Source organism: Antrostomus carolinensis, unplaced genomic scaffold (assembly GCF_000700745.2).
Source record: "Antrostomus carolinensis isolate BGI_N321 unplaced genomic scaffold, ASM70074v2 scaffold9297, whole genome shotgun sequence".
Classification (NCBI taxonomy): domain Eukaryota; kingdom Metazoa; phylum Chordata; class Aves; order Caprimulgiformes; family Caprimulgidae; genus Antrostomus; species Antrostomus carolinensis.
This window is the reverse complement of record NW_010326590.1, coordinates 23478-34994: the sequence shown is the minus strand read 5'-3', so window position 1 is coordinate 34994 and position 11517 is coordinate 23478. Positions and strand designations below refer to the sequence as shown.

Here is an 11517-nt window from a genome sequence, read left to right as displayed (position 1 = left end):
CTGCTGCTGTCCCTCCAGGCCATGCCTCTCGCCTGCCAGCCCTGGGGGGACAGTGGTGCAGCTCTGACCAATGCTTGGGATTTCCTAAGGGAGGGGAGAGATAGTCTGGCGTCCCTGGAGTAGCATGAAGATGTTCTTGGTTTATGAGCAACAACCTTCTCTTTATTCTTCTATAATCTGGGGCTAGCTGGGAGGTTATATCCTTGGATGGGATATAATGGATTATTCCTTTCACAATACCAGTACAGGAGTGGGAAGTGACAGCAGATCTAACTTCTGAAGCTCAGAGAGGGTTACCTTCAGTTAGTATGCAATCCTTTAATTTGTTAGAGCATGGATCTCCCCTCTGCAGACAATGTGCTACACAGAGTGACGGAAACATGAGGGTTTCTGTTTTGCCCAGTGGCTTTTTATGCATAGGAGATTAGGAATTATACCAATAACATCTCTTTTGCCTTTATGTAATTTATTCTACTTGTTTGTCTTGACCTGTTTAAAAACTGTCTTCACTATTTCCATTTCATTGTCTAGTTTGGACCTGTTAATTGCTTTGGGGTTTCAGACAGTTGGGGGAATGTTGGGTTTTGTGCTAAGATATGCACATCTTTACATCCCTTTCACTCCTCAAAATGAGTTGTTATTGGTATAATAACAACAGCTTTCAGCTTTCCAAACAGCTGGAGTGCAGGAGCGCACACCAGTTCCAGCAAACGATAAGTTTAGCAGGGTCAGCTCAGCACAGAAGTAGGACGAGAGGATGCGTATGTGGTGGTAACCACTTTGTGGTGCCTTTTTCCCACCATGCAGCAAACTCTCATGGTTCAGCTGAAGGCCAGCCTGCAGAACTGAGGCAGGCCTCAGCTGGAACTCAACCAGCTTACATCTGCCACCAGTACCTTTCTTTTTTCATCTCTCCCACCCCTGTCCCTTGCCTTTCTCTAGAGCTTGCAGTATTTGGATGTGTCCGTCCTGGGTGAGCTGGTTCCTCGGCTGTGTGAACTAGTCAAAAGTGGAGTAGGCCTTGGCACAAAGGTATGTCTGTGATTTTAATAGTTCATTTGGAAATGGAGCAGGGAACACAGTGCAGTTGCAACATAAATACTGTTCTTTTGATTGTCTCTTTAAAAGAGACAGCTTGGGCTCATTCACACTGGAGTCATTTTACCTCTGAGGTTTTAATCCACCTACATTACTTGTGGTTTTCTGGATGTATGCTGCCTTAACCTCCTCTAAGCTACATGGCTGTTTTGCTCTGTGACACTTGAATGCAGAAAGTTGTCCTTGATAGCTGTAAATCTTCCAGGACCATCTATCCTGAGTGTGGGTCCTGGTAACTTTTTCACTTCCTAATTCAATTCTAGTCATTCATTTGTTATCAGCTGTTTTTCTGCTTCTGCCCTTGGCTTCTGGCTTATCAGGGCAGAGGCTCGGTGAGCCTAGATCATGTCATACAATTGCATATAGCACCACAGCAAGTATTAACAGTAATAAACAGGGGCTAATTTTTTTTTAGTCTTAACCTTTATTTTTCCCTTGAAATCTTCCAGGGAGGCTGTGCCAGTGTAATTGTGTCGTTAACCACACAGTGTCCTCAGGACTTAACACCTTATTCAGGTAAGATTTGTTTCTAGTATCAGGTCTTAAAGGTGCTTTTTATTGCTGTTCTGTAGGTGGTATTTCATCCTTATTGGCCCTTGATTTTACCACAAGAATGATCTTTATGCGTGTATTTTCCTCAGAGAGCTGTTTGAAGTTGCCTTGTCCATGTGAGACTGGCATGCTGGAGCTAGGTCTTGGGCATGTTAAGTAGCTCACCAGGTTGGAAGAGGCAGAGCAAGGAGTTGAGGGAATTTGGCAGGAAAAGACAGAAATACCTCTAGAATTTCTTGGAGCAGACTAACGATGCCAGTGTTAGTGACAGCTCTGTTGATAAGCTCTTGTTCCTTCAACTTGAGCTATGGGAGTATCATAAACAGGGACTTTGCTTCCTTGGGTCTTCATCTTCTATTTACAGTTTATTGTGATTTGATAGTAGAAAGAAGGTCACCTTTCTGTTGCAAAATAGAAACAAAGCTGAAAGCATGATCAGCTGGGGTGCTCACATCACAAGAACATTATCAGTCAAGGTGTGCAGGCTGAGGCTGGCAAAACACCAGCTCCCACTGAGCCTTGCTGTGTTACACTTCCCACTTGTTTTAACCTAAGGACCAGGCAGACCTATAACCCAGCAAACATGCAGTGAGGAACAGTGCATGAATTCAGACAGTCTAATGAAATGCAGGCTCTTGTAATTCTTGCCACAGCAAGAAAAATGTGTTATTTCTGATAAAAATGAAGTCTCTTCCAACAGGCAAACTTATGAGTGCTTTGCTTAGTGGCCTGACTGACCGCAACAGCGTGGTACAGAAGTCTTTTGCCTTTGCTATGGGGCATCTAGTCCGGGTGAGTTGGGACTTGAAATGGTTTTAGGTTTTATTTTGCTTTTCTGTTATTGGTTTTGTTGTTTGGGTTTTTTTAATGTTTGAGTGATTTGAGTCTCTTCCCTGTTACAGACTTCCCGGGACAGTAGCACTGAGAAGCTGCTTTACAAACTCAGCAGTTGGTACATGGAGAAGGAAGGTATGTTGCTTTTGGGACGTTCAGTTACAGAATACAGTGCAGAGAAAATTCCTGGTGATAGCAAAAGCTGCTAAAGAAACATTTCTATATTGTGATGCTTGGTTTCACTGGCTGAATCATTCCCATGCATTATTATACAATACTGTGCATTCCTCTGCTTCCCCAGAGGCGGACCAAGCTGTTAAAGGAAAATCGTGCTTCCCAGTCATAACATGTGATTGTTTTGCTCCTTCAGAGCCAGTTTACAGAACAGGCTGTGCTTTAACTGTGCATGCCGTGGGACGCTACAGTCCAGACGTAGTGAAGAACCATGCCAAACACGTGCTGCCCTTGGCTTTTCTTGGCATGCACGAGGTTCCCAGTGAAGAGAAAGGAGAGAAAGAGAATTCTACTCTGTGGACTGAAGTTTGGCAGGAAAATGTACCTGGTAAGTTGCATTAAGAGTGGTAAAAGCTTTCTGGGAGGCATCAGGCAAAAAATACCATGCTTACTGGAAATCTGTTTTGGAAATACAGACTTCTCATGGAAAGAAATTTGGGAAGCTTGTTTCCATTTTCTCCCTTGCTTGAGATGTTCTGTATGAATTTCAGCAGGTTAGCTCCTCTGTGGCTATTTAAAATAATTACAGAGGTGTTAATTGCTGAGGATACACAGATATAGTCAGAAATGTTTTCAAGATTTTGAGTCACTGAGTGCCACTCTAATATGACCTTGGTTGTGGCACAGATAGCTGGACATCTTTGGAAGTTTTGATGCCAGCCTTTAAAGGCTGCTGCACACTCTGAAGTTACAGGGGACTTTGGCTTGTGTCTTGGGTTGGAGGTCTCTCTGGTGATGCCTGTGGTTTCAATTTCAGTGAATGAATCTGAGGTATAGAAGGGCTCTTTTGCCGTGCTTTCTGTCTGTAGAGGAAGATTTGGATGCATGGTGAGATGGTTTTGCTGGCTCCTTCTCTGGCTTGATTTCGGATCTGCTCTCAGTCACCAGATTACTTTTCTGGAGTTTGGGAAAGGAGCTGCAAAAAGGTTTTCCAGTGACTTGTTCTTGGGGGGAAAAAAAAAATTCCTTAGAAACAGGCTACCAGAACATCTAGTGTCTGCCACAGATATAGGCTAAAGATTTTCTTTGGAAGCACCTGGAAAAGAGAACTCATCTTCAGTCAGCCTGGGAAGAATTCTTCACCCCTTTGCCTGAAGTAAGGCTTTCATGGCCAAAAAAAAAAAGATAAATCTGTAACTGTTTGTTTTCTTTTTTTCTGTTTTTGCTTCTTTGTTTTTCCTTTTTTAAAATACGATAATTTTTTTCTTTTGTGGCAAAATGACGGTTTTCCTCTGTTTGACATGCAGGTACTCAGGGTGGCATCAGACTGTACATGCAGGAGTTGATAACCATTACTCAGAAGGCTCTGCAGTCCCAGTCCTGGAAGATGAAGGCCCAGGGAGCAGCTGCCATGGCATCCATTGCCAAACAGACAGGCTCCCTGGTCCCACCGCATCTGGGAATCGTGCTCTCTGCCCTCCTGCAAGGTCTGCCAGGGAGAACCTGGACTGGGAAGGTAAAAAAGGAGCTGACACCGTATGGGTTGCTGTGAGCAGCAGCATGCAGCCCTCGAGCCAGGAATGCAATGTTCTGTGCTGCAGAGCGACATGTGTAGGGACTCCAGCTTAGGGAGTCTGCCTTTTGCCCTACATTTAGCAGGTACAAAAATGACATAGAAGGTAGAGTTCAGATTGCTTTAGGAGTTGCCTTCCCACTTAAGACTATTTCCACTGCACCCTGTTCTAGCCTTGAGGGTTACTAGCTTATGCTCAGAGACACTGCAAGACCCCTTTCCACTGCCAGTTCAGTGCAGATGGAAAGCCCAGTCCTCTGCAGCAGGAGTGGCAGGAGCCAGATACTGCTTCTCTAGGCTGGTGTCATAGGTCTATTTCCCTGCTGCCTCTCACAGCAGAGTACAAGGGTTTCTGCTGTGCAGCAGGGTTGTGCCATTTGGCTGTGTGGTATTTCTCAGTGGTATCTGTTTTACTCATTGCAGGAGGAGCTGTTAAAGGCCATTGCCAGTGTCGTCTCTGCCTGCAAGTAAGTGTCTTGAAAGAGGTGGTAACCCCAAGATCTGGGATCTGAAAAAGGAGTTTGTTGGACAGGGTTGCTGTCTGTCTGGTGCTAAGAAGACTCTAGAAAGTTGCAAACGCCATCCTGATCTCCCATCAGCATGTGTGGAGTCTCTCTTCACTCTTCTTGTCAATGTGTGGGTCACTTGTGAGAGCTGGGAGGGACGAGTGTTGCTTCAGAGGGACCCGCGGGGGTAAATGGTTGATTTAGGACAAGGAAAAGGATGTTGAGAGGCCACAATTGCTAAGAAGAAAGAAGAGACTTAGGGAAGAGATGAACACCGTAAAGGGGAAAAGAGAGGAAGAGATAGAAGAGTGAGGGAGGAAGGTGTATTGGAAGCATGTGAGGAAAGACAAACAGGAAGGCAGGGTAAGAGTGAAGAAGGGCACAGAGCATAACCTCGGTTACAACTGTTGGTAGGCAGCCGTGTGCCTGGACACAGGAATTGCTTCCTATCCGTGGGAAGGGTGGTGTTTGGGAAGGGATTAGCGTGGATCTGATAGTTTCTGCGTGCCTTGTTTCAGTGCAGAGCTGCAGAAGTCAGTGCCTGGCCAACCCACCGTCGATGATATTGTCCAGGCTGTCCTGAAAGAGGGTCGGAAAGAGAACCTGGCGTACAAGATGGTGGCACTGCGCTGTGCGGCTGGGGTGTTGCAGGCTACAAAGGAGGACCGCTTCCAGGAGCTGGCAGATATCGTCTTTCCCATGATAAAGAAGGTGACAGTTCAGCTTCCTGAGTTTTCCCTCTTTCAAAACAAAATGCCCAAGTGGTGGCAGTCCGGCTGATGCTGTTATGTACGCACCAGGCTTCTGCCCAGAAAGCTGCTGGTGTGAGGAATACCCCACACTCAGCCAGATCCTTGCTGGAACTGAATACCAGGCTGTGGGCGAGCCCTGGGGGGGTTATACCTGTGCTGCCCAAATTCTGAATTAGTCCAGCTGTTCTCTAGGCATAGTCCTTGCTGTGGTGTCCAACACTGCCCCAGCACAGCATTAAGAGTTAATTCCTGGCTGTTCTACAGGCAGCAAGAGACTCCTAGGAAGCTGTGTAGACCTCTTCTGTTCAGTGCCTGCATTGCTTAGCAGCTCTGTATAGCACAGGGAGATGCTTGGATGCGAGGCCACAGAGCCTGCTGTGCACTTCTGCAGGTTGCTACTAGTCCCAGAGCTACCGGTGGCCAGGGGGGCCTGTGCTCCATCTGTATGGAGGCACTGACTGGGTACAAGGACTGGTGTGCACAGACTGCAAGGGAAGACTGAATGGCACTGAAGTGTGTGGCTAGCCTGCCCTCATCCTTCTGTCGATCATACCTTCCCCCCATGGCCTCCACAGAACTCTCTTGAGAGCATGGGCACAGATTTGCCAAAGCATGACGAAGAGGATGAGGACATGAGGGAGAAAGAGGTGCAGATGGAATCCCTGATCTGCGCCTTCGAGACCCTGAGCAAAGCCTGGCCGAGGAGCCCAGAGACACAGCGTAAGTCAGCTAACGGTGTGCAGAGTGGAACTTTCTCTGCTTGAACTCTTTCCTGTTAAAATGAAAAGGGGAATGAGGGGGGGGACCTGGAGTAGGGAGTGGCGAGGCTTTTGAGGAGGTGCAGGATCTCACTGCCTGCAGCTTGCAAGGTCTTCAGTGATAAAACTGCCCCAACAGCTTTCCCACAGAGAAGCCCATCCTTGGGGAAATGCCCTTACTGTTACCTAAAATTCACTTCACTGAACTGTTCTGAGTTTGTGGAGACGTGCCTGAGGTGGCTTGCCTGATCAAAAGCAGCCTAGTCCTGCTGTTCACATTAATGTTTGCATCAAAGCTGGTGCAACATGGAGGAACTGGCTGTAGCTGAAAAAAAAACCAACCCAGGTCGCTGTTTATCTTCGGGTGTTTGTTAATGAGGGTGTTGGTGTGAAGACTTTCAGGGTCCCTTGTTACAGGATGTTGAGTTGGTCGTATGCAGTGACTAGCTTGATGTCACTTGGGGAGGAGCACAAGGAAGACCTGGGAGACAGAGCAGGAAGTGTTTCCTTCTGTTTTCCCTGTGGTTAACACAGTGACATCCTTATTTTTCTGTAGGTTGCTATCGCCAAGAGTTTTGCAAGTTAATGTGTGACCGTCTGAAACTCAGCACATGGAAGGTGCAGCTGGCAGTGCTGCAAGCCATGAATGCCTACTTCCAAGGGTAATTCTCCTTTCTGCATTCCACTTGGATGATGTTTCTTTTCTTTGTTGCTTTAAACAGTTTAATGAAATTGAGGATGACACTGGATTCTTGCAGGAAGTCAAGCAGACTTCTGTCCCAGTGATGCAGGGTGTCTGACGGTGTTTTTGCATTTGACAGACTAATGCTGTTTGATGAGGAGCACTCAGACCCTGTGGCTTTGACAGAAATACTGTGGGAAACCTGCTCATCTATCACCCATTCTTTAGGTAAACAGACTTTTCCTGGTTTGTGGTCAATGATTAATTGCTTTTTAATACATTCCTCCTCTGGGGGTTGGCTGGTAGAAACAGCAGATTAAGCAGAAGCTGTCAGAGATAACATTTTGCCCTTCCTTCCACTGTGTTGTGATAATTCTGATGTTGCAGTAGCTGTTCAAGACAGTACTCTGCAGGGTGCTGTGTACAGAGAAGTGAATTCCTCTGGTGCAAGAGAGCTTTGAAAGGGGAAGGTGAAGCAGACAGCAGACTCTGCAAAACCTTTCAGGAGTGCAAATCAGAAACGCAGTAATTTCCTCCTTAGGAGGATGGACCCCACCTAATCAAGCTATTACTGATTTAATGGTACACACGTTTTTTTCGTCCACAGTTCAGAGCTTTTGGGTAGATGTGCATTGGAGAGACCTAAGATTTTCTCAGACAGCCAGTGCATGAAGCTCCAAGGCTTTGAGGCAGTTGGTGCTCTCTCTGAGCAGAGCGCCCAAGGGGATATAAGTGCTACCTGTGTAATGTTGACAGTCATGGGGCTGTTCATTACTTTGGTAGTGTTCCCACTTGTCCTGTGACTCTTAACAGTGCCCCAAGTCTCCTCATACCCACATGTGGCTCTTTTTTCTGGTATGCCTAAAGGCAGGACCTACTTTAGAGCTAGCTACCAATCCAGAGACCCCTCTGGGGAAAGTTCAGTCCTCCTGGAATGAGACTTCAGTAAGATTTTAGCTCAGGAGACCACATTACTTTCTGTGACAAGCTTGTGTTTGGTGGCATAGGGTTTATGTGCCCTCACCTAATGCTACTTGTTAAAATTTCAGTGGTTTACAGCCATTACAACTCGCCAAAAGAACAGTCTTACACAGAGAAGTTGTCTGTGATCACATCGGAGCTACGCCAGCGTTGTTCCCTTTCAGCACGTGTGAGCAACAGCAGCACTGTGCTGATAGCAGTGCAGGAGGTTTAGTTGACCTGTCACCCTCTAGTTGGTCACTTTCTGTCACTATTGAATGTGTCTGACTGGGGGGCACTGCAGACTGCCAGCACGAATGAGCTCAGTGAGGTGTGCTGCAGAGGTGGTGCCTGCTCTTTGTACAGTTAGTGTGCCTTTGGTTCTCAATGTGGTTGTGGAGTTTTTTGTTTGTCTTTTAAATCCCTTAGAGAACAAAAGCTACACGTCCATAAGAACAGAAGCTTTGTCTGTAATACAACTGCTGCTCGACAAACTGCAAGGTGAGACTTTTTGCTTGCCACCTGGGAGAGCCACTGTTCGGCAAAGCACCTGGCTGTGTGGTCTGGAACCCCGGAGAGATGGCATTACCTTCTGCTTGCAGCACTGGGTGACTTTGGGGCGGTTGGGACTTGGAATTCTGTGCTTGGTGACTTGGGAAACTTGGAGAGGGCTTGAAGTAACTGTAGATAAAGTGATGGTCTAAAGTATAGGACACTCCTTGGGTGAGGAAAATGTCCAGCAAGGAGGGTCCCAGGGAGAGCACCCAGGAGTGAGTGTGTAATCAGGTTCTGGGTTGTGTGCAGGCTCCAAAGAGGAAAGACCTGTTTGTGCAGAAGGGTAATTTTGCCATTTCAGGGCCAAGTTTAGTTCCTCATTGTTAATTTAGCATTTAAGCCTAGGAGAATTTACTTCCAAGAAAGAGTCTGTTTAAGTCTTCAGGTCATACATGTCTGCAGTTGTTCTGTGGCAAATGTTTCCTTTGGATTTCTGTTATGCACTTGGTATTCCCTTCATTCTAGCAAAAATCTTCTTATATGACATGAAGTAATTGTGCAGTGGGAAACATTTGGTTCTTCAGGCCCTGGTTTTCACATGTTGCAGGCTTAGACAACCAAGCCTAGTCTAAATGGGCATGACTCCCTAGGCAGGAGGCAGCAGGACACGCACCCGAGTGTCCCTCTGAGTTTGCCTCCTCAGTAGTCTTCTCCTGGAAGAGCAGTACAGGCTGCGAGTGCAGTGTTGGAGCAGTCGCTCTTTCAGCTTCTCTGGGCATGGAGGTGGCCTGTTGGGGGTTTTTTTTGGGCATTCTGGTATTCATGTCCAGTGTCTGTCTGTATTTATCTACACAGAAGCTCAACAGTGGGAAAGCCTGACACCAGAAAGCAGAGAGCACCTCATTCGTTCATTGTCGACGATGGCGTCAGATAGCAGACCTGAGCTACAGGAGAAGGCATTTATATTGAAGAAAACACTTGAAAATCTCAACTGAGTTGTAAAACACAAACTATAAAGTGCCATGTAAAACAAAACAAAACAAAAAAGTGCAGTGGTCTGAAAACCAAGTGGGAAAATGAAGATTACTCTGTAGCATGCATCATTCCTGGCCAAAATAAAAAATGCCTTAAGTTCTTTTCCCCGTTAATGTTATTTTTACTCTTTTAAGCTGATGGTTAGTAGTTTTATCAGTAAATACCTCTAACGATCTGCCCTAGAATGTTTAAAGTGTGCAACATAAAAAATGTTGAGGGCAAGATGCTTTTTTTTTTTAATTTTTCTTTAAATCAGCAAAAGAATGTTACTCGCATCCTCTTTGTCCTTCAAAGGAACTGTTGAAAAACCACCAGCGCAGGAAGTGAGAAGCATATTTGATTTTCACTTATGTCGTGCGTGGAGATCTGTTACCTGGTGTCTAAACAGTAAATCTTTGGGACTCTGCAGCAGAGCTAGTGTTTGTTACCTGTAAGGAATGAAATGCTTCCCCTGAGGAAACCCGAGTTAAACTCCTGTGGCTTCCCAGGGGCAGGTTTTCATCTGACATCCACCTCTGCTTCTCCTGCCTGCTCCTCCCTTGCAGCCTGTTGTCTGTGGGTTATGAAAGGCAGAGTACTGTTAACTTTGCTCCTTCCTCCTTCTCTGACCTCAGCATGGATTGACCGAGACTATGCCTTCCCCAGCTAGAAACCTCGGCCTCCCAAATGTTAAATGAGAACTTACTTCCTCAAAGGATGCACGAGAGAGCACTTTACTGAGCTGTGTGGGGCAAAGTTTGGGCCTAGTTGGTGCCCAGGTGGAACACTGCTCTTCTCAAAATTGTTTTGCATGGACACTCCTCAGCTGCAGGAAAAAAAAAAAAAAAAAAAAGGAAAAAAAAAAAGGAAAATAATCTTTTCTAGATATGTTTTTGAAGAGTGTTCAAAGTTTGCAATGACACGTTTTTTTAATAGTGGTAATGTTTTATTCCCTTCCTGTTGGTAACCCTGTTCTTGCTTTGGAAACCTGTAATGATTTAGACTTGTCGATATTTGTAAGAAATGGAATCATCTGTCATTACTCAGCAGCCCAAGTCATGCTGGTTCCTAGCAAATACTTTTTAATTTGCACTTAAGAAGAAAGATTATATCTGCGTTAATGTGGAGTAAAATTGCTATATGATGATGTGGCCATGCTGCCTGTCTCCTTTTTTTGCCCTCAGATAAAAAGACAAACCTGACCACTATAGCAACAGACTTTTAATAGTGTGAAGTTAGCACTGCACCCTGATCTGACCAGTACGTGTACAGCTTTTTGGGGATAAATGCTTTGCTGATGGTGAAATAAAATCATTGGCGTGGGCAATATCACGTCCATGGCTTTCAGCACAGGAAGGCTTGTTTCTTTTCTCACAGTCTGCGGCTCCTTTCAGATTTGACCTGTTGGGGAGAGGATTGCTTGTTTATTCACAATCAGGTATGCAGTACCTACTTGTCTCTCAGGTGCCATTTCCCATTCAGTGTTTTCTGTACTGTAACAGTCTCGTCTGACTTGCTCTCTGTGGGAAGGGAGAACTGTCATTTGTGCACACCTGGCAAGAAAATGTCAGCAAGAAAGGGGCAGAGCTGTCCCACCCTGGCTCTCGTGTAGCAGAAACCTCAGCGAGCACTATTGCATTGTACACTCGAACTGGTCAGTGGGCAACTCCTTGGTGCTGGGAGCTGGTGCTATCACGTTTTGATTTACACCTTGTTGCAGGGAGCTGCTCTTTGTTTACGTGTAGTTTGAACTATTGAGCACAGTGTACATTTTAAAATTTTACCGGGCAAATCACTTAGCAGTATCTTTAAAAAAAAAACAAAACTTGCTTACTATGACATGTAGTGTCATGAGTGCTCTTTTTTTTTTTCCTGGTATTAGATGAATATTACCAGTGATGCTTTGCTGTAGCAGTTCATTGTCTGACTTGGGTTTTGGGTTTGTTTTTTGGTTTTGGGTTTTTTTTGCATTGGTAAGTGACAGTAACAGAAAAGCAAGAGCCTCCATGTCTCTGGTAACTTGAGTTTTCACTGTGGGCTGGAGTGTTCAGAGGCAATGCCTGGTACGGTCAAATGACCGTAAATAGAATAACTGTAATTGTTGTCAATAGCAACCTGA

General features: G+C 45.6%; 1 protein-coding gene across 1 annotated transcript; it reads left to right on the top strand.

The window, feature by feature from the left end:
• Window positions 1-942: 942 nt before the first annotated feature.
• Window positions 943-9379, top strand: LOC104527811 (proteasome adapter and scaffold protein ECM29-like; the record flags this gene model as incomplete). Its single annotated transcript, XM_010171626.1, has 13 exons — window positions 943-1032; window positions 1548-1614; window positions 2351-2442; window positions 2553-2619; window positions 2855-3046; window positions 3966-4174; window positions 4655-4698; window positions 5256-5448; window positions 6065-6209; window positions 6804-6909; window positions 7069-7157; window positions 8319-8390; window positions 9240-9379. Coding segments are annotated over 13 exons (1506 nt in total), but the record flags the coding sequence as incomplete, so codon positions are not given.
• Window positions 9380-11517: the final 2138 nt, after the last annotated feature.